The sequence below is a fragment of the Colletotrichum abscissum genome, assembly GCF_030869225.1.
Source record: "Colletotrichum abscissum strain IMI 504890 chromosome Unknown Scaffold_15.1, whole genome shotgun sequence".
Taxonomy (NCBI): Eukaryota; Fungi; Ascomycota; class Sordariomycetes; order Glomerellales; family Glomerellaceae; genus Colletotrichum; species Colletotrichum abscissum.
Genome location: NW_026850043.1, coordinates 735929 through 757179, shown reverse-complemented (window position 1 = coordinate 757179; position 21251 = coordinate 735929). Strand labels below are relative to the sequence as shown.

At 52.5% G+C, this 21251-nt stretch overlaps 8 protein-coding genes across 8 annotated transcripts; 4 read left to right on the top strand and 4 right to left on the bottom strand.

Annotated features, from left to right (window-relative positions):
* Positions 1 to 630: 630 nt before the first annotated feature.
* CABS01_07213 (fungal cellulose binding domain-containing protein) lies at positions 631 to 1782 on the top strand (the record flags this gene model as incomplete). The annotated part of the gene is made up of 4 exons (XM_060540577.1): positions 631 to 752; positions 830 to 855; positions 881 to 1574; positions 1629 to 1782. The coding sequence occupies 4 exons, from the start codon at positions 631 to 633 to the stop codon at positions 1780 to 1782; spliced, it is 996 nt and encodes a 331-aa protein (XP_060403462.1).
* A 1504-nt stretch (positions 1783 to 3286) lies between these two features.
* On the top strand, positions 3287 to 4384 carry CABS01_07212 (uncharacterized protein; the record flags this gene model as incomplete). Its single annotated transcript, XM_060540576.1, has 3 exons — positions 3287 to 3465; positions 3521 to 3995; positions 4082 to 4384. The coding sequence occupies 3 exons, from the start codon at positions 3287 to 3289 to the stop codon at positions 4382 to 4384; spliced, it is 957 nt and encodes a 318-aa protein (XP_060403461.1).
* A 263-nt stretch (positions 4385 to 4647) lies between these two features.
* On the bottom strand, positions 4648 to 5545 carry CABS01_07211 (thioesterase superfamily protein; the record flags this gene model as incomplete). Its single annotated transcript, XM_060540575.1, has 8 exons — positions 4648 to 4720; positions 4770 to 4848; positions 4899 to 4964; positions 5043 to 5157; positions 5221 to 5286; positions 5337 to 5352; positions 5414 to 5454; positions 5507 to 5545. 8 exons carry the CDS (start codon positions 5543 to 5545, stop codon positions 4648 to 4650), a joined length of 495 nt encoding a protein of 164 aa, XP_060403460.1.
* Positions 5546 to 6016: 471 nt separating this feature from the next.
* On the top strand, positions 6017 to 7659 carry CABS01_07210 (transcription factor tfb2; the record flags this gene model as incomplete). Its single annotated transcript, XM_060540574.1, has 3 exons — positions 6017 to 6149; positions 6242 to 6329; positions 6396 to 7659. 3 exons carry the CDS (start codon positions 6017 to 6019, stop codon positions 7657 to 7659), a joined length of 1485 nt encoding a protein of 494 aa, XP_060403459.1.
* A 432-nt stretch (positions 7660 to 8091) lies between these two features.
* Positions 8092 to 10353, bottom strand: CABS01_07209 (uncharacterized protein; the record flags this gene model as incomplete). The annotated part of the gene is made up of 3 exons (XM_060540573.1): positions 8092 to 9029; positions 9083 to 9992; positions 10201 to 10353. The coding sequence occupies 3 exons, from the start codon at positions 10351 to 10353 to the stop codon at positions 8092 to 8094; spliced, it is 2001 nt and encodes a 666-aa protein (XP_060403458.1).
* Positions 10354 to 10557: 204 nt separating this feature from the next.
* Positions 10558 to 11613, bottom strand: CABS01_07208 (uncharacterized protein; the record flags this gene model as incomplete). The annotated part of the gene is made up of 1 exon (XM_060540572.1): positions 10558 to 11613. The coding sequence occupies one exon, from the start codon at positions 11611 to 11613 to the stop codon at positions 10558 to 10560; it is 1056 nt and encodes a 351-aa protein (XP_060403457.1).
* A 361-nt stretch (positions 11614 to 11974) lies between these two features.
* Positions 11975 to 12430, bottom strand: CABS01_07207 (uncharacterized protein; the record flags this gene model as incomplete). Its single annotated transcript, XM_060540571.1, has 1 exon — positions 11975 to 12430. The coding sequence occupies one exon, from the start codon at positions 12428 to 12430 to the stop codon at positions 11975 to 11977; it is 456 nt and encodes a 151-aa protein (XP_060403456.1).
* Positions 12431 to 13978: 1548 nt separating this feature from the next.
* On the top strand, positions 13979 to 20111 carry CABS01_07206 (ABC transporter; the record flags this gene model as incomplete). The annotated part of the gene is made up of 8 exons (XM_060540570.1): positions 13979 to 14185; positions 14253 to 17272; positions 17326 to 17755; positions 17832 to 17938; positions 18016 to 18676; positions 18841 to 18932; positions 19197 to 19723; positions 20065 to 20111. 8 exons carry the CDS (start codon positions 13979 to 13981, stop codon positions 20109 to 20111), a joined length of 5091 nt encoding a protein of 1696 aa, XP_060403455.1.
* Between the last annotated feature and the right edge of the window lie 1140 nt (positions 20112 to 21251).

Below are 21251 nucleotides of genomic sequence, written 5' to 3'. Positions count from 1 at the left end.
GCGGAGGGACTTCCTCCGCGCACGTGATATCCAATCTCTTAATCCTTGTCTCGTCCGGTCTCAGGCCGGCCCACCTTCACTCTATTTGTCTTCGATCTCCACACTTTGATCGACTCGTGGCGGTTTTTGGATGAACGGGAAGAACTCGATGACCCCTGATTACCTCGCTAGACAAGACTTTGAGCCTCAACGTGACGAGCACGCAGCTGCCGTGCCGATCGTCCGGCGAGCCTTTAGGGAACCGTCCTATACTGCCGCTTCGAGTACATCGGCAGAGGTCATCGAGACTTCAAGCTCGGACAGCGAGAAAGAAGAGACTATGCCCCGCCCATGGAGCAATCCGAGGACCCGGGGGCCTGGGGGTCCCAAGCTTTTTCGCTCCCTTCCGTTAATTGAGGGGCTCCGGGGGCTTAATGGGTCTGGTAAGGTGTAGATTAATTGTCAAGCCCCCTTCGAAGAGCGAGTTTTCCGTCATGACGGGTACGAAAGCGACCGTGTTTATATAGGTGTTGCTGGGTTCCCGTCGATCGTTCATGTTGATCTACCGCATCCCCGCCTGTCTTTCCATTCTTCCCGACCAAGTCGTTCGTTTTTGAAAACACACTCTTTACTTGATAGGTGCAGGACACAATGAAGTCACAGATCTTGACGACCGGCCTCTTGGCTGCTGGGGCGAGCGCTCTTGAGAAGCGTGCCTGTACCGCGACGGCGGAGTGGCCTGGGTTTGCGAATGTCAAGCACGCTTTCGTCTTGTAAGTCTGCAACACTTCTGCGCTCTGTCCTACATACACGCTAACAGTTACCAGCGGCGACTCGTACTCCCAGACAGGCACGATACTCGGCGGCCTCGAATTAGTGTCATCCGGCTAACAGATCACAGGCTTCAACACCTCCCTAGAAGCTCCTAACCCCGCCAATCCCCTCGGGAACCCTTCCTACCCGGGCTGGACCTCCTGCAACGGCCCCAACTGGGTCGACTACCTTACCGTAAAGCACAACGCATCCCTCCTGTACACCTACAACCTCGCCTACGGCGGCGCCACTGTCGACGCCGACCTCGTCAAACCCTACGCCGACACGGTACTCACCCTCAAGGACCAGGTCCAGACGCTCTTCAGCAACGCCTACGCCGCAAAGACAGCGCCGGCCTGGACGGGCGCGGACTCAGTATTCGCCTTCTGGATCGGCGTCAACGATATCGGCAACTCGTACTGGAACGGAGCCGATGCTACCTCTGCGCTCAACACCAAGATCGTGGACGTCTACCAGGGTCTGGCCAAAGAGCTGTACGAGGCGGGCGCGAGGAACTTTGTGTGGTTGACGACGCCGCCTGTCGACCGGACGCCGATGCTCCTTGCCGAGAACGCGGACGCGCAGAAGCTCTGCAAAGATGACGTTGCTGATTTCAACGGCAGGGTTAACGCCATGGCGAAGAATGTCACGACGTGGGAGGGCGCAAACTCGTGGGTCGTTGATGCCAACGGGGTGTTCAACGGTGTGCTTGATAACGTGGCCAAGTTTGATGCTACCAAGGGGTACAAGAACACTACTGGATACTGCGACGCGTACAAGGAGTAAGTCACCCTCGAATTCGAAGAGCCTGCACGTATAAGCTAACCTTTGAACAGCGGTACGACTGCTCAGGACACCCTCATTGACAGCTGCACCTACCCAGTCAACGAGTACTTCTGGCTCAACACGCTGCATCCTACTTACCCCATCCACGATGCGGTTGCCGAGACCGTTGCTTCGGCTCTCGAGGCTGGGCCAAATGTGTGCTAAGGTAGTTGGCGGAGCTGCTGGGTGGTCTGGAAATATCTTCTTGTATTTACTTTCAAGTTCCGAATCTATGTACAAACTAAGACGAGTTACTGCCATTCGTCATCGCACTTTTCAGTGGTGCGGAAGATGCCTCGAGCTGCATCTTGCATCTTCCTGTACCAGTCGTCTGTGTGAAAGTCTGCTACTCCTTGGAGAAGAATGCATGCGATGTCAGATAAGGACATGTACGAGTCTGTCTCTACACTGTTGTGGTATTCGTGTAGGGCACGTCGTCTATTGCTTGGAAATATTGAGGCGATTCGGAGTCACACTCTACCTCACATAGCATCAGTCATTCCACGTCACGTTGCCCGAGAGCTTCTCGAATTCACTGCAGCAGGCCATATTTGCCAAACTGATTACCCACGGAGAAAAAGCAAGCCTATCATATTCGTCATATTCGCTACAACGAGGCTTTGCCAGGGGCGAAGCACGTTGCCAAGGCGCTACGGCTTAACAGGCTGCAGCATTTACTGCCCGGCCATGATGCCCTCGAGTTCGGCAAAGAGCTCAAGTGGAATAAAATTTGTGGCAAGTACATTATGAGGATTATCAATCTCGCGGAGACGAAATATTGATAGGTACTATGGGGCGAGGGACACTGCTCTCCACAATCACATCGCAAGGCAGCGTAGCATCCTCTTGTCAAAACTGGCTACCATCTTTTTCGAGAATAAGCCATTCGCTCAATTACTTGTGACATACCGCGGAACTCACATAGTCAGCATCATCTTGGAGAACATCAACGCAATGCCATCTGTTATTGAGACTTTGGGGGTGGCTTCAACCTCAAGCTCACCAGTAGAAGAGGAATTAAGCTTGAATTAAGCTAGAAAAGAGGCTTGGCTCTAAGCCTACAGCGCTCTCAGACTGGCGAATGACCACGAAGTAGTCATAAGGAGATGAACAAGGGTAGTCAGGCCTTGCAAGTACTACTCACCAGTCCAAGTCAGTGCCTGTTCTGTCTCTGCGGCCAACCCCAAGACACCGACTTGTGACGGTGGGAGGCTGGGGTCAATATTGCCCTCCATGTAGGTCAAATAACAGCAATTCGGCTGTTGGAACATCTTGGCAGCGAAAATCAGGCTCCTCTGGTTGGTGCAGAGCCATGTGTCGCGCCCAGGAGAAGTGGCAGAGTGGAAACCGGGCGGAGTGGGTAGAACTGTAATCGCCCGGGGCTAGTGCGGCACAGCAAACGCCAGGCGTCCTTCGCCCGGCCGGGGTGAGACACTTGTAGGCGAGAATCCAAAGCGGATGTTGAGCAGGCTATGCTCGTGAGACCGCTCATTTCTGTTTGACGGCTGGCCATACTTAAGTCAGGGGAGAAGGACAGACTTACTTTTGTAGCCCAGCCTATTGTCCATCCTCTCAACTCAACAAAAACAACAGATTTGATCCAGATATTCACGGGAAAAAAGAACCAGGTGTTGCTACAGAGAACCGGAACCACAACGCCCTCTCAAACATGAGTCACTATGATACTCAAAATATCGTGGGGATCGTATACACTGTTGTCAGCGCTCTAGCTGCTGTCGCAGGCTCCGTATTCTTCATTCTCCTTCTCCGAAAGACATCAAAAAGCTATCATGACCCCACTCGCCGATGGGTGGCCATTACCAAAGCAGCCCTGGGGCTATGGCTATTGTAAGCACCACAACTCCATCTGTTTGACGGCGGCTAACATTAGCATTGTCTCCAGTTCCGAAATCTTCTACGTCATTCTCAACATCATCTCTCTCGCACATGGAAGCACATATGCGTACGACTCCACACTGGCCAAATTTATCACATACACCTCGAATATCCTCTCTTGGTTCTTCGACGTCAGCCAGGCCTTGACTTTCCTGGCGCTCTTCTACCTCGCCCGCGCATTCACCCTCCTCCGCGTCGACGAGACGTCAAAACGCTTCCGGATTGGGAAGTCGTTCTCCTTCGGCGCCGTCATCTTGATCTCGGTGCTCAGCTTCACAGCAATGTGCCTCTGGCTGAGTACCAGAGAGGGTTACTATTCTTGGAGCTATAACAGCAGCGATTACGAGAGGGTGATGATGAGAAGACTGGTGGCTCAGATTTTCGATCTCATTTGTGGCATCTTCAACCTCTTGTGCGCTATCGGTGCTATCACGTACATTGCCCTGGTTCGCAAGAACGCCCTCAAGGGTCCTCTACACAAGGTCAGTTTTGCTTCATTTTCCACCGTCTCTCAGTATTGGGTGATGCGGTTGTACATTCAGTCTGAGTGCTGACATATGATGGCTAGGCCTCGAACGTTGCGCTCGCAATCAGCATTATTTGGTTTGTCCGTGCAGTCTGGTCGCTCTTTGCTCAGCTTTCCTCGCAATACGGTTACTACTACTACAACTACGATACTTACACTTGGTTCAACATTGTCTCGCTAGTCGTCGGTATCTTGGGCAGCTTCGCTGTTTTCGTCATGCTCTACTTCCTGGCCACTCAAGATAAGTACGGCCTCAATACCCGCGGGGACTCAGTGCAGCCTGCGAAGCTGAATGATGAAGAGGCATCGGGAGCCCATATCACCACTGCCAACAGCGTATATTGATTCGGTCGAGACCAATCGGGGGTCCGGGGACAAGTGGAAGGTTTATCCGAAGATCCGTTCTTGCGGTAGAACCTGAGAGAGCGTGACAGTTACGCATGATTTGGTTGGGAATTGGGGATGAGCGAGGAACAGCATGATACCAGATAATGCGTGATGATACTCAATGCTTCTACCTTACGAATACACGGCATCTAATACATTGTACCTTGATCTAGTTTGACTTCGTTGAACGTAGCATATGCGCTCTAGGATTATCACATGTTTTATTTCTCTTCTTCAGCAACATACTCGTCAGGTGCAACGAAGTCCTCTGACCCCCAGGTCTTGGCAATGTACCTAGATATAAGTCAGCAAAATGCTGGATCGGTCTTTGGAAGAGTCTCACTTGGTATGGCTTCCTCTTGCAGCCAATTCGCCCTTATTGTTGAAGAATGTGACTGTCGTATATGCAAGCGTTCTGCCCACTGCAAAGAATCAGTTTCCGCTCTCTACTTTGGACAGGGCTACAACGTACTCTTATCACAGGTGGCGGTGCCCGTCATGATGTCGCCAGGCTTGCCTCCAGGGTTGAGATACGTGACTATTGCAGTCAGTTGACAAGTTCAATAGTGATCTTGGAATACATTGTGAGAGCTGATAGATGGACTTGAATACTCACCATTGATGTCAGTTGAGACACCGGTCATGAATCGACCCTTGGAAGCGACGGCAAGAGAGCCACCGAGGTCAACAAGACTAGCAAGAGTTCCGCCATGAATCGTAGAAAGGCGATTCTGTAGGTCAATTTGGCCCAGTCAGTGGTGTCTTTGGCAACGGCGAGCATGGATGAGACGTACCGTGTGCTCCTTTTGGATTGCCAACTCGAAATCAACTTTGCCAACTGATGCGCCAGTCACTCGAAACTGTTTAGAGTGAGTAAATTATCGTTCATATACGTGAGTTTTATTCATACGTTGTTACCAAGGAGCCTAGAGTTATGTGAGTACTTGATGGGCGATGCACAGCAAAACGGGATGCAAGCCAGCTTACCTCGGCTCAAGCCCAGAGTCCTTGGTGAAGGACTTGAAGACCTAAAGGGCAATTAGACTCAATTGGCGATGTCCGTATGTAATGTAAACTCACTGAGCGCACGAAGCGCAACGGAGGCAGCTTTGGGGCCATATTTGAGCTTTGGACGGCGAGCAAAGTGATGAGAATTGGTGAGAATGAGTTTCAAGGTGAACTCGGCGAGCTTCGGGAAGGGAGTCGCGACGGGGAATATGACGTGTGGACGACAGTAAGGTAGGTACGTACCTATCTTTGGCTGATAACAGTCCTTATCGGGATCTCGATAAGATAAGAAACACCCAAGCTCCAGCCAGGCACAACCCACGAGAGCCCCTGCCTAAGGCGGAAACCTCCGTAGACCCCTGCTTGCCCAGTTGATGATTGAATGATTGCTGCGCCGTGCAATTCGCCTGGTCGCAAACCATCGTGAACTCTTACAATCCACGACAGCTCTATCACTTCGACTCACCACCCGTCTCCGAACTCGAGCCCGAAACCCCGCGCCGCCTATACGAACATGAGATAACATCGACTCACATCTTCGTTCCCTCCTCTACCCAAAACCCAGCGCGCAAATCGCCCATCATGTCGGTCAGCTCGGGTCAATCGCTCCAGCTGGCCGACTACCTGGAGAAGCTGCCCGGCACGACCTTTAGGAAGCTGTACCTGCAACCCTCTACGGCCTTTGCCATCTTCCGCAGGATGATTCCGCCGCTGGGTGAGAAGCCATGACCTCCCCTTGGATCGATAACTTAGGGCATTGGGTTGTTCCGTTGGAGAAAGAGCAAGGTCGCTGACCCAGAAGCCCAGCGAAAACCATCGTCATGGCTATTCTATACATGCCGCAGCCTATGCTGCTAGAGGACCTCGATGTTTGGGTCAAGCCGGACTCAAGAAGGTGCGCGCTGAAGTCTAACTAGTCAAATACTCGCGCCGTCTAACACACCATCTTGCTCTTTCGTAGGCAAAAAGACCAGGCAATCTCGACCCTTCGCAGCCTGCACATCCTCCAAATCACACCTCCCTCCAAAGAACGGCCACAAGAGATGCAGCTCACGACAAACTTCAAAAACTCGCTACGGCTCGCACTCGAAGGCGGCGGATCCCACAACTCCTTCGGCGTGCCCTCCTCCCTCCCCATCCCGCCCGAAATCACCGTCCCGTTCCTCGATCGCTACGCCCGTCGCAAGTGGGAGGACATCCTCCACTACATTGTTAACACCGTGAACCCCGGCGGCGCCGACGTCAGCGGACCTAAGGCGTCTGTTAAGGATCTGCTCGCCGCCGGTGCGCTCGTACGTCGCGCCAACGGTGCCGTCGGCATCACACAGGCCGGCTTCACCTTCCTCCTTCAAGAGGCCAACGCCCAGGTCTGGACGCTTCTACTGCTCTGGCTCGAGGCCACCGAGCACGCCTCCGCCGTCACAGGAATGGAGAGCACCGACGCTCTAAGCTTTCTCTTCCTCCTCGCGAGTCTCGAGCTCGGCAGAGCCTACGACACCCAGGCCCTCACCGAACCACGGCGCAATATGCTCCCCAGTCTCCTCGACTTTGGCCTCATCTACATCCCCCAACACAAAACCCAACAATACTTCCCGACCCGCTTGGCGACGACGCTCACGAGCAGCTCCAGCGCCCTTCGCAGTGCAGGAGCAGGCTTCTCCGCGGCTCTCGCCGCAGCCACTGGCCCAAGACCCTCTAACGGCCTGACCCCCGGCGGAAGCGAGGAGAACAAGGGCGGCAGCATTATCGTCGAGACGAACTACCGCATCTACGCCTACGGCCAGACACCGCTCCAAATTGCCGTCCTCTCACTCTTCTGCAAGCTCAAGTTGCGTTTCTCCGACATGGTATCGGGCCGCCTCACTCGTAACTCGATTCGCAACGCCGTCGAGCGCGGCATCACAGCCGACCAGATCATCTCGTACCTTGCCGCCCACGCCCACGAACAGATGCACCGCATGGCCGCGGTACGGAACCGGCCCGTTCTGCCGCCCACAGTTGTCGACCAAATCCGGCTGTGGCAGCTCGAGACAGAACGCATGACGACCACGAGCGGCTTCTTGTTCCGTGATTTCGACAGTCCTAGGGAGTACGAGGACATTGCGGGCTACGCGGCAGAGATTGGCGTATTGACATGGCGCAACGATAAGCTTGGCATGTTCTTTGCTAGCAAACACGAGCAAATTAGGGACTACCTCAAGTTGAGAAAGAAGGCTGAGGATTAGACAGAGGCGCTATGGTGCTATTTCGAGAGACATAGATAGACCTAGGCACAGGTCTAGAGGCGCTCCAGGTATATTGCAGGGCGGCTACATGCATTGGCAGGCGTTTTTGGGATGGAGATGGTTCAGGCTGGTGTAGAAAGTAAATGGGTATTGTTCTTAACAGCTAACTTTTCGTCTCTGGTAACCTCCATCTCTGGTGAACGCCATCTAAAAACAATGCATGGGCATAAGGGTCCTTTTCCTCGTACACTCCTCCTGTACGACAAAGACTCTTCTTGACCGAATCGAACAATGCGTTAATGCCTCCGTCCCTGTACACCTCCAGCTTCCCCCCTCCCAAGTCCAAACAAACCTAACAAACCAAACAAATGAAGTGAAACGCCAATAACCATGATCTACAATAACCCTTCGATAGCGACGTACCTCAGACCATCACATAATGCTTGCTCGCATGGCGTTGCCTTGCTTGCCTTTACCAGCTTCTCTCTCCAACTGGGAGCTGCCGAAGCTCCGTCTTCCACCTCCGCTTCCACTAAAGAGCCGCGCAACGAACCCCCTGTCCGAGTTCATGCCTTCTGGCAGGAGCTTGCTGCGTCCCATTCTTCGGGCATACGCCTCTTGCCATGCGTGCAAGCTTTTCTGGGCCTCGGGCGTACCGCAAAGTGCTTGGAGGTGGAGGAAGATGCGGAGACTGCAATTATCTTCGTCCGAGAGTCGCTTAGCTTCTTGGATAGCGGCAGTGCCGTAGCGGTCGAGGGCTGTTGTGGTGCTGAGAGGTAGGTTGCCACGGCCTTGATAGGCGGCACGTTGTTGCGCAAGAATACTGGCCTTGGAGGCGTGGGCTGTGACAAAGATTGATAGAGTCTGCTCTTGAAGGGATTCGCCTTGGAAACGATCCTGTAGAGACATGAAACGACCTGACCAGTAAGCCGATGGCTGCGCTGTCGTAATGATGAGTGGGTTGACCTCAGGAGACATGGGGGTGGGGGTTCTAGTCGGAATGCTAGTTGTAAGAGTCGAAGAACTGCTGGTCTTGCGAGATGCCACTGTCTGCAGAGAGGCCTTACGATCACTTCCCGTGAAGCTGGCTAGAGATGTTCTAGAGAGAGAGGCGGTGAGGTTGGACAGAACGGTAAAAGTGCGAGATTTAGGTAGTCGCTGCTTCTCTATTCCGCCTTTGGGCGATCTTGATTGCTTTCGACGACCTCCGAGTTCAGGGCTGTTTCCGCCAGAACTTTCAATCGTCTCTTCCGCACCTCTTTCGATTTCGGGAGGCACGGATGTATGAGGCGGCCCTCGCAGGTGTGTGGTATTTTTGATGGCCATGACGGGGAAGCTGGCGATAGTTGGATTGCTGGACAACGGTCCGCCTGTGGTGAAACTGGCTGACAGTCGTCTAACTCCATGAGATCTTGCCATGGACAGTTGGGCTGCTGTTTCTGAAGGCGATATGAGCTGGTTCTCTTGGGAATGAAGTCTCTCGCACTGCGGAAGAGCGGGCTCATCTGAATATGGAATGCGCGTATTGTCAGCGTTGGCGTGGGAAATCTCCCCCAATACTCGACGATCTTTGACAGTAGCTTGTCTTTGAGAAGTGAGATATGGTTGGTAGCTTCCACGACCGGATAGGACATCCTGCCGCTGAAGAGGCGGGTTGGTTTCTCCTTGGGATTTTCGATGGTCGGGATTGACAGACTCGAGGGCTCCATAAGCTTTGCTTGCTTGGGAAGTCTTGAGGATACCACCTTGTCGAGTAGGGCCAAGAGTCGAACGGCCTCTTCCCGAATCAGCGTCTGAGGCCGGCTGGGAGATGTCTGAGTATTGTTTTTCGGTGTCGTTGAGGCTCGAAACGACGGTGATTGCTTCGGCACGCTCAAGGTCCGGTCCGCTGCTACGCTGGACAGGCCCAAGAGGTCCTGAGATGGTTGGGCGCGACGTGGTGTGCTTTGGTCCCCGAGAATTGCGGTTCCGAAGCGGGAGGAACGAAGATGCAGATAGACGGTCTCGCATTTTTCCAGCAGAATGATGAGTGCAGCAAAATACAGGATGCACTCGAGGAAAATGAGGTAGGGAATGGCCCAAATGAGGATGGTGATAGTTACCTGGCTGGCTCCAAGTGCGTGCTTTGAAGAGGCAACAATGATGGCGATTGACTGAGTGAAGGAATGGAAGTTGAGAGTAGCCGCGAGAAAACAAGACTTGGCCCAAAGAGAAAAAAGGCGAAGGTTGGCGTTGGCCAGGTCGATGCAGAAGTACGAAATCGTGATGATGCAGCGAGTGGTGTGGGCAAGTAGGACCAGGCCAAGCGATCCGGACCCGGCGGGGGACATTGTCTGGAGAGGAAAGTGAATTACAAGAATTAAATCAGACGAGGCGAGAATTTCAGTGTTGGAATACGCAGCCAGAGCGGTGTATCGCAGCCGTGGCGAGGTGAGCCAAAAGTGAGGTTCAGATGAAAAAGTGCTCTGATGTTGTTGGATGTTTGGAGGACGCGTCGACATCGAGCGCACGGTCGAGGACCTTGAACAGACGTCGACTCACATGCAGCTCTTGCCGAGCGACAGAGAAAGACGGTTGAGACTCATCGCGAGAGGAAGGTCGAGTGCCATTGTCGTTGCCATCGTCGTCAACTTCTTCCGATGCCCCTGCCGCGATGTTTCTTCCAAACCAGGTGAGGGAGGCAGCTTCTACCATATCAATGTATATCCGCTGAACGTCACTTCCCATCACCTCCCATCAAAGCCTCGCTCTTACTGTGACTTCAAATGCTCATAATTCCTTGTCTCATTAAGTATGCCATGTCAAACATGATGCAAGGGGCAAGAACAACCTCCAGCGCCGATGCCGATGATGCGAGGCCCTTTACATGCAATACCGTCTCTATACGAGCCAGACTGTTCAGTTCTCCCAACCCTCAATCTTGAACTTGAAGACCTCGTCACCTTGGCCTCTTTCAATGACGTTACCATTGCCATCCCACAATGCTCTCTCGCGATATGTCACGTTGCCGTCCCAGTCAACCATGATGATGGTCTGCCGCTGTGTCCCGTACAAACCCACCTCGAAGCCCATGGTGCCTTGGGCAGGAGGATCGGGTCGTTCGCCCAGCTGTAGGCCTTCGGCTGCCTTCTGGTCATCCGTGGCCCATTGACCTGGGCCTCTGGAGACTGCCTCCTCCATGGCTTTTCGATGGCTCTCGTCGCCCAAGGCAGGTACGAAGATGGATTGCTTCAACTCCTTGATGTAGTCCGCCAGGCTCATATCAGGGTGCTTGGGAAGCGTATCGGTATCCAGGACCTTGAACAGGCGCTCAGCTAGAGCATCCTCATTCAGATTGTCCGTAACAGCTTCCTGAATGGCCTCCTTGACCAGACGTTTTCCATTCTCAACCTTGGGCCACGGCTTGGGGTCGTCGTACACGGTATTGCTAAGACCGTAAACCTCGCCCCGCTGTTCTCCGATCCACGGTACGTCCTGCAGGTCATCACACCGGTTGGAGATGATGGCGATACCCTCGAGCGCATGTTCGGGCTTTTCGTCGGTGCCGCGCTTTCGTTTCAATTTGCCTGCTACCATGGAAAAGCCACCGACGCCCTTGACACCACCATCCTTGACGAGGTGATTCACCGACGTTGAAGCGGGCTCTGTGGGGTCGAAACCAAGCCAGGCAGTGACCATGCCACCACGGCTGCGGGCAGCGTGGATGGGGTGTTTGGAATCCTGTGTATCTGTCTCGCGGTAGTTTGTGAGGACTGCGAGCTGGCCGGTCTTGGTGATGCCGAGCCAGGTGCCCTTCTCCGCTCTCTGAAGGTCGCGGGCAGAGAGAACAGTAGCGCCGGAAGGATGAGTCCACCAGTGCGGGCGGGACGTTGGGCGTAGGATAAACTCGTCCCGGTTATCGACAACGATGAGAGCGTAGTCGGGATGGGCGGTGGTGAGTAGAACGATGCACATGCTGGGCGTTTTTTGTGGTCTTTTGGGGGGGTTGCCTGCCAGGTATATCGATGATTTGTTCTTCCTGAGGGCAACTGTCTTGGTCTCGATGAGTTCCTCCTGGGTGGTTGTGATCCAATGTTCGGTTCTTCGAGGGGGTGCTCGTGTTTATGTTTCTGTGAATAAGCGGTGGACAATGAACCCTGTTCCAACCTAGAAGTTGTTGGTGAATCCAAAGACCTGACGTGTCTATGTATGACTGGTGTTCGTGATTGTTAGGTTTCAATATGGTACGTGACGGTGTGCCCAAATTCTGCAAACCCCTTGGGAATTGTTGGCCCTTTTTAATGTTTTACGTTCTTGGATCTATAATCAGTCCACCTCAGAAGCACAAAAGTCCAAGGTCAGCTCGGCTTAGCCTGGTCTGGTTGGAGATGGCTATTGCCTCGGTCTTGGAATCATGCATCGCCTGACGCTGAAGCTTGGCAGGCTGTTGGGGAGTTGGCAGCGTGGCCGATCCTGTGTGCTCCGAGGGTCGGACAGCGGTGCCGGCCGGAGGAGATGACAACATGCTTCCAGGCACACCCAGCAGGTTTGGATGGATCAGCTTCAGCTTGCGAGGCCGAGCGGAAGCTGCCTGTGCATGTGCTGTGCTCTGCAGTGTGCTGGCAGCTGCACAGCGGTACTGGAATCTGCAGCAGCAATACGACGCGAGCAGCTCGGTTCGGGTTCGGATTCTTGGCTGGAGGGAGGAGGCCAGCTGCATCCAGCTGTTAACACTCAGACTCTTTGTTCTGGGAGAAACGTTAGGAGTTGGCGTGGCTTGAGATCTTGTCATGGATGAAGTATGGCGTGAGGTTGAGGCTGGTGATCTTCCACAGTGGCTGTGCTGACTTCCCGAGTTCTTACATAATAACATCCGACCCATGGGACATTAGGTAATCAACGTTGAATATTCCCGGTCAATTTCCCCGCACTGCTCAACCCCACCAACTTTCTCAAAGCTTCGAATTCGCAACTGTCCGCTTTGCCTCGTGCAACAACCAATGCCGTGCAGCAACTGACATCAGACAGACGATGACCGCAGAGTACCCTGGGATGACTCTTCTTTTTACTGCTGTTAACAGATGTCGAAGTTGCCCAAACTCTTCTGCCCCAGTCAGCATGCGACGATCAGCAACAGGCTCCAAATGAATCGCTGTTGGACTCGTCACCAGATTCGTGGTTGCGAAAGTGTCGTCTGCACCAAGTCAACGCGTCTATCCTGACTATCTTGCAGTCTTATTTCTCGCTAATTCTTGTTACGGGTGTCGACTTGTCAGCAATTTTCGAACCAGTCGTCATCAGCTGTAGTAGCTGTGGATATTGCCCCAAAACACCAAGTAATCCAGTGCAAGCCCGCCAGACTTCAACGGCCGGCGATGTGGATATCATATACCCCTTCTTTCGGCCGACCAAGGGTGTCCCTCGCGGCGAAGATGTGCTTGGCAAGGATCGTAATCCTACCCATCGATCTGGCATGGCCTTGAGATGCGAACCCCCAATACCGTATACGGAGACTCCGGTCTTACTCTGGCGAAGATTGAACCCCGAAAGTCAAGTTCGAGCATTCATGTTTCCAACTTACGGTGTCCTAGTCGGAGGCGGTCCGAAGAGATTAGAGCCTCCGCGCGTCTCCTTCAATGCAGAACTTTTGTTGGCCGCGCCGTCCTATCCTCTAGCTTCCATCTTCCATGGGAGAAACCACCAAGCAAGAATTTGAATGCATTCGACCTTCCTCTTTCGACATGGCGCGTCGGCTGGTACCCGGTACGAGCTCAGCAATCGCTGCAGTCTGACATGAATCGGCACTTTGTCCCGCCGACTCTCTGGGTACAATGGCGTTTGCTCACCAAAGGCCTCCCAATGATGGCGAGGGCAGTCTCAGTGCTTACGTTCTCAATCTTTGCCGCCGACACGACGACATGGACTCGTAGCTCATCTCTGATACTTGCAAAGCAGCTATGTTTCGCTAAGGCTCCGCGTCAACTTGGCAAAGATTGCGCAAACTTGTTGGTCAGATCAGAAAAGATGTCGCCTGACGTGAGTCAACAACAGGCATCAACGCCGGGCCCGAGAAGTAAGCTCAACCTCGTGGCTCGCCCGGTCATTGTTGGGGTGCGATCATTTAAGCTTGTTTGACAAGCCTCTTTATTGATCGATTAAGTCTCGTCGGTTTCTCATAGCTTTCGGATTGTCCAGCCCTGCCTTCTCCGTCAAACAAATCTCACACTCATTCAAGCCATTGAGTTTGACCCAGCATTGGCCCCTGGCATTCTCAGCGAATAGCGCACCCTTGACGAGCCATTACATACATCAACGCTCACTGCTAAGACCGATCTGAACAATGAGCTCGAGATGTCTCAACGACGACTCCCTCGGGCCTAGTGTTCAAGGCTGCCGCGGTGATTTTGATTTTACTCTTCGGTTCGAGAGGATATTCTTAGCCATCATCCCCGCAGCCGTTTTTATCGCTCTCTCACTTCCGCGCGTTGCCTACCTTGCTCGCAAACCGCGCATCGTTGGTGCCAAAACATTTCAAACCCTAAAATTGGTAGGTGACAGTAGTCCATGGGGGCAAACTTCATCTGAGACTTGGTTCTAAATTTCCCTTCGTCTAGGCCATCATAACAGTATTTGCAACGCTGCAATTCGCAATTCTCATTCTACAGACAACTTCCAGTGGCTCGCGCATAGATGGGTTTGCCGCCTCGGCCTCAGCTCTCGGCTTCCTCGCCGCTCTTTTCATGGTCGGATTATCGTATGCCGAACACTCCAGAGCACCTAGGCCCTCGTTGCTTTTGACCGGCTACGTTTTTCTCCAGATTCTCTTTGACATTGCTCAAACGAGGACGTCATGGTTGGTAGCTAGGACTTTCTCAACACAACTGTTCGCAAGACTGTTCACGGCCTCGCTGGTGATAAAGCTTGCCATCCTCATCATCGAGGCCCAGAGGAAATCACGATGGATTCGCTGGACCGCCGAAGAACATAGCCCGGAGGAGACAAGCGGCTTGTTCAGTCTAGGCGTCTATTGGTGGCTCAATCGCCTCTTCCTCCACGGTTATCGCAACGTCCTAAAGATCGGCGACTTGTATGCTCTCGACCGTGGCATGATAGCCGAGACGATGCAAATTACTCTCGCTCAAGAACTCGAAAAGGGCAAGAACCGCGGCAAAAACCACGGGCTCGCAAAAGACCTAGCCAAGGCGTTGGCTGTCCCTCTACTTTTGCCTGTCGCCCCACGGATCGCCCTCATCGGATTCAGCTTCAGCCAACCCTTCTTCATCCAAACTCTTCTCGAGTACCTGCAAGATGACAATGCGTCAAATAACATGAGCTACGGTCTTATCGGAGCTGCTGTTCTGATCTATACAGGGATCGCCGTCTCCACAGCTCTGTACTACTACTTTCAGCAGCGAGCCTTGTACATGTCTCGGGGCTGCCTATCAGCAATTATCTACAAAAAGACCACCGAAGCCGCGCTCACAGACACCGGGGATGCGGCGGCAGTGACTCTCATGAGTACTGACACCGAGCGTATCGTCCGTGGTTTCTACAGTCTGCACGAAATCTGGGCCAACGTTATCGAAATTGCACTTGGATGTTGGCTACTACAGGGCCAGCTCGGTACAGCCTTCGTCGCGCCTCTCATTGTCATTCTCGTGTGCACCGGCGTCACCGCTGCCGTAGCCAAGTTCACCGGTGAGCGCCAGTCTCGCTGGATGGCTCAGATTCAGAAGCGCGTTGGACTGACTGCCAATGTCATTTCCAACATGAAGTACTTACGCATCTCCGGCATCACGCAGCCTGTCGCAGAGTTTGTCCAGAGAATGCGCGTGGAGGAGATGCGCATCGGCAATCAATTCCGCTGGCTGATCATCGTCACGGCGCTTGCTGCATTGGCTCCGAGCATGCTATCTCCCGCAATTACGTTCGTCTTCGCGCAAGAACGTCTGGATACTACGACCATCTTCACATCCTTCTCATTCTTGGTCCTTCTCAACAGCCCATTAGGCCAGCTTTTCCAGTCTGTTCCGACCATCATCGCGGCTTTTACTTGTCTTAATCGGATTCAAAAGTACATTGAAGGAGAATCACGCATTGATTTCCGGCAATCTGCCCATCCTTCGGCATTCCAGGAGAGGTCGTCCGAGGAGAGCCCGTTTCGCGACGACTCGGATGACATTTCCCTGGAGACGTTCCCGGATCGGAAAGACTCCGAATTCAGCAGCTCAAGGTCAGCGATTTCTCTTGTTGATGGCAGTTTCGGCTGGACGGCGGATAAGATGGTGCTCCAAAATATCACGGCCTCTATCCCGGCCGCTCAGCTCACCCTCGTGGTAGGGCCTGTAGCATCAGGAAAGTCCACTCTGTGTAAGGTTCTCCTAGGTGAAGTGCCATTCAACACCGGCTTGGTCTCTGTGCCATCACGCAACGCTGCCATCGGGTACTGCGAGCAGAATCCGTTCTTGTCAAACGGTTCCATCAAAGACAACATTGTCGGGTGGTCGACTTTCAACCAAGCCAGATACGACGAGATCGTCGACGCATGTGTGCTCCAGACGGACCTTCTGCTTCTCCCCTATGGTGACGATACGAAGATTGGAAGCAACGGGATCATGCTTAGCGGTGGACAGAAGCAGCGTGTGTCACTAGCGCGTGCCCTGTACCTGAATAGCGATCTCCTCATTTTCGACGACATCCTAAGCGGGCTTGACAATGACACAGCGTCCGAAGTCTTTCGAAGGGTGTTTGGACTCGACGGTATCATTCGCCGACGGAAATCAACAGCAGTACTTTGCACACATGCGATCAAGTACCTGCCACTGGCAGATCACATCATCGCCTTGGGGACGGATGGCACTCTTGCCGAGGAAGGTACTTTTGCCGACCTGATGCGCGATAAGAAGTATGTTGCCAGTCTTGGGGTGAAGGCCACAGACTCTGATACCGATTCAGACTTCGGGTCTGAGACTTCCAATAAACCCATCACCGGTCAACCTCCGAAAGCGAAGCGGGCTCCGGCCGTTGCCGACGAGATGATGGAGAAGTCGAGACAGACGGGAGACGTGAGGGTCTATGCCCACTACTTCCGTAGTCTGAGCTTAACATCAACCATCATATTCGTTCTCTTCTCCGCATCGTACTCCGTGTGGAACCAATTTCCTACGATCTGGATGAAGTACTGGGCCGAAGATACCCTTCACAAAAGCAGCGGATACTACGTCGGATTGTTCGGCCTCTTCAAGGCGTTGCAGCTCGTTTCTCTCATGGTGGCAGGTGTTGCCTTGATCATCTACATGACCACTTCCTCCGGCACCATCCTACATCAGCAAGCATTGAAGACTGTCATCCACGCGCCTCTCACATTCTTCACAACAACAGATTCTGGCGTCATCACAAATCTCTTCTCCCAGGACATGACACTGATCGACAACGAGCTACCGATGGCGCTACTTAATGCTGTGCTGGCCGGTTTCGAGTCAATCGGCATGGGAGCAGTGGTTGCTGTTGCGTCCCCCTACATGGCCGTTAGCTACCCTCTGTTGATTGCTTTCTGTTGGATCATCCAGAAATTCTATCTTCGGACTTCCCGCCAACTACGACTCCTGGATCTCGAGTCCAAAAGCCCATTGTAGTATGTACACGAAAGACTAGGCGGTTGAAGAGTATCTGACTGACAGTTTCTAGCACGCATTTCCTTGACACCATTAAGGGCGTCGCCACGATACGTGCCTTTGGCTGGGCACACAAGGACATTGCTCACAACCAGCACATGCTGGATACCTCGCAACGACCGGCATATCTACTCGCCATGATCCAGCAATGGCTCGTCGTTACCATGCAGCTCATGGTGGCCGGTTTGGCCGTCGTTCTTGTGACTCTCGCCACCCAGCTCCGAGCCAACTCAGGTTTCACTGGTGCCTCCCTAGTCACTCTGATGTCGTGGGGCGAGACCCTTTCATCACTCGTCCGTTTCTACACCCAGCTCGAGACTTCGATCGGTGCCGTTTCTCGTATCAAGACCTTTTCCGAGAAGGTTAGCCCTGAAGACCTGGAAGGTGAGGATATCGAGCCGCCCGAAGAGTGGCCTGAGACCGGGCGCATTGAGATCAACGGCGTCTCTGCCTCATACAAGTAAATTGAGCCCAACCCGTTTGTGGACGGCGCTGACATTATGCAAAAGCAATGAACAGCAAGCAACATCAGATGGCGCGACGACTCCTCCGCATCTCGCTCTGAAAGACCTCAACTTCTCCATTCAGCCAGGCCAGAAGGTTGCCCTATGTGGCAGAACCGGCAGGTAAGCGACTTTTCGGATCATTCTGGCTACCTGAGGGTACTATACGAAGTGAATGAATACTGACCTCGTTTGTTCAGCGGCAAATCGTCACTCATTCTTCTCCTCCTCCGGCTTCTGGACCCGGTATCGTCCTCTCCAAAGAACATCGAGATGGACGGCATCCCCTTCCACCGCATCGACCGCTCAACCCTCCGCCGCCGCATCATCTCTGTGCCCCAAGATGCCGTATTCCTCCCCGATGGCAGCACCATCAAGGCAAACATCGATCCTTTCAACGCAGCCACGGACGCAGAGTGCTTCTCAGTCCTCCGCGCCGTGCAACTCGGCACCTTTGTCGAAGAGCGCGGCGGCCTACGCGAGTCCATGAGCGCAGACAGTCTTAGCGCGGGACAGAAGCAGCTGTTCAGCCTTGGGCGGGCGATTCTGCGACGCCGGGTCAAAGACGCCAAGTTCAAGCGGCGCGGCGGCGGGATCTTGTTGTTGGATGAGGTCAGCTCCAGCGTCGATCACGCGACGGATAGGTTGATGCAGGAGATTATCAAGGAGGAGTTTAGGACGTATACGATTGTGATGGTGTCGCATCGCCTAGACATGGTGATGGACTTCTTTGATGCGGTGATCGTCATGGATCAGGGGCGCGTCATGGAGACGGGCAGCCCCAAGGAGCTTGTTGAGACGGAGGGGAGTCGGTTCGGTGAGCTGTGGGCAATTGAGAATCAGGGACGGTCGAGGGATCCTGTCAGGTAGCTATGGGTCTTGGCAGAGGCATCACTGTAGGAAGCGAATGATTTTGATTAATAAAGAAGATGTTCTGGTATGACAGTCCTTGAAAATGGGAGAGAACATTCAACATAGGAGACAATATTAACACGAGAGGGGATCGATGCGGTACGCGGGGCCAGGCAAAGAATGAGCATCTTCTGTTCAGCATTTTACCCCAATTCCGTAGCAAACACTCGGGAGCAAACATCCTCTGTTTACCCGTCCAAATCCTGTAAGTATCGTCAAAGAATGAACCTCTTCTGTTCACACATCCCAGTCCCACAAGTCATATCGATGAATGGGCATCTTCTGTTCACTTGTGCTGTTTGTTTCAATTCTATAAGTAGACACTCAAGAATGAGCATCTGGTGTTTCCTTCCCTTGCTTCCATAAGAAACCACACCACGACCACAAAGCTTGACCTTTATCATCCTCTCACTACGAATCGATTCCAGTTTCAAAACTGCAGCATGGCCGCGGCATCGCATACTTACAGGGTTGTAGCCCTCGGAGATGATTTCCAGTTAAACATACGCGTCGACCCAGAGAAGCCAGAATTCCACCACGAAATTGTGGAGGGAAGTTCCGCAATCACCGCAATTGCAGCACATCGTTCCTGCTACACCAAGGGACGGGTGAATGCTTTAAGAACCGATAATCGCAGAAACCTCTTGACCAAAATCGACGTCCATGTGCAGGGTGGAGTCGGGAGGGACCATTATGGCCATATGGTGAAGTCTCTACTGGGGACAATGGGACCCAATACAGACAGCATCAAAGAATGCTATTTCAAGAGAACCAACGTCAACATCCACCTCATACGACCCAACGGAGAGGAACGAATTCGGTTGAATCCTGCTGAAACACTGGCTACATCCACCGAATGGATGGAAAATTTCAGCTTCATTCCCGAATCCGTTGACAAACGCGTACATAAGGTCTTCATACCAGGTGCGGTCGTCATTTCTACAGAATTTGAAGAGAAGGTCTTTGATTACATACTCAAGACTGCTGCACGCGAGCGTATGAAGGTCTGCTTGGGCAAGGTGCCTTCCTATGGTATTACCGAGGACCAGTTGAAACTCATAAATTATCTTGTGGTTACTGAGGAGGAACTTCAGATTTTCCCTCAATGCAGCCAGTTGGAAAAAATGTTTGAGAGGGGTGTAGAATTGGTTGGGTTGGGTGTAGAGCATGTGATTATAACCAAAGGACACACGAAAGCTACCTACTTCTGGAAGGGGGGGTCGAGTGCATACCTTTGGGATTTCAAGGAGAATCATCGCAAAGGCAATTATAATGCCATCGAAAGGTAAGCAGCTTTTCTCCCTCTTCAATGTCTCCCAACTTCAACACTGACACAGGCGACAAGGGACACATTCACGGCGACATTCGCAGCGGGTATTACTGAGCATCGAGCTGGAAAAAAAGGGGCTGTGGATTCAGATTTTTTGGGTGAGTTAGTCAGAAATGCGTGTGCAGCTGCTGCGCTTGTTGGTTCGAGAGACGGTGCGCCACAGGATATCATTCCATGGTCTGAGGAGATCGAGGCGTTTTCGTAGCCATACACTCATATGCTCCTTCATGGTATGCAAGGCCCGCGTCGATTTACTTTTCTCAGTCTCCTTTTTCTAGTCTTTTCGTTCTTCATCATTTCATGATTTTCTCTTCCTTCCCTGAAATATCTATAGATATAATGTTTTCCCTCCCTTTCTCGTCCTCTCGAAGGCCGAAATACTGTTTTTCTTACTATTTGTCTTAGAACCCCACCAAAAAAAAAAAAAAGAAAAAAAAAAAAACCCCCCCACATCATTTTTAGACTATTAATCATTCATTATCATATTGTGAAGTGGTGGTAATGTTTGCAACTAAGTTGAGAGCCAATTGAAGAGACAACGTCTGTCAAATCTTTTGGCCGTGTCCGATCTTACAGGCTGGCTGAAATACGATGAGCAGCGGGCTTGACTTTCATGTTACCATCTAGCTTAAGCCATGGTGCTCAGGTCATCAGAAGAGCCGCCATTCAGGAAATTTGGCCTCCGGAATCTGTTTAGAGACTGTATGGACGTTGTATCGGAGTGTGAACGAGCCTGCGTTAGTGTCTCCTTTTGTAACACTTGACCAGTCAGCTTCCAGGAAAGCACTGGCGGTGAATCTTAACCGCCAAAGCTGCGTATCTTACCTGGCCGATTGTTGGCTACATGAGGCTCTGCATTGTAGTGTAAATAAACTTGCCCTTCTTTGTTCTGCAGCAGGGAGCAGGCCGTGGGCTATCAGAGGTGACCTGTCTTGGCAGGTATCACAGCCTTGTTGCTGCTTGCATGTATTGTTACCATTCTTAGCCTAAGGTATGATATTGGCGTACCTAGGTCTGGTGTCATATGAACAGTGCTACCGTGTTGCATAGCTAAGTGGCTCTCATATACTGATCTTCCCTGATTGAGCCCAATAGCAGGCCGTCACTGAATGATCGGAAAGGGTGTTGACTTGTTGACTCTCTATAGTGTTGGTAGGCGACGTATGTAATGTACTAAAAGCTGTCCAGCAACAA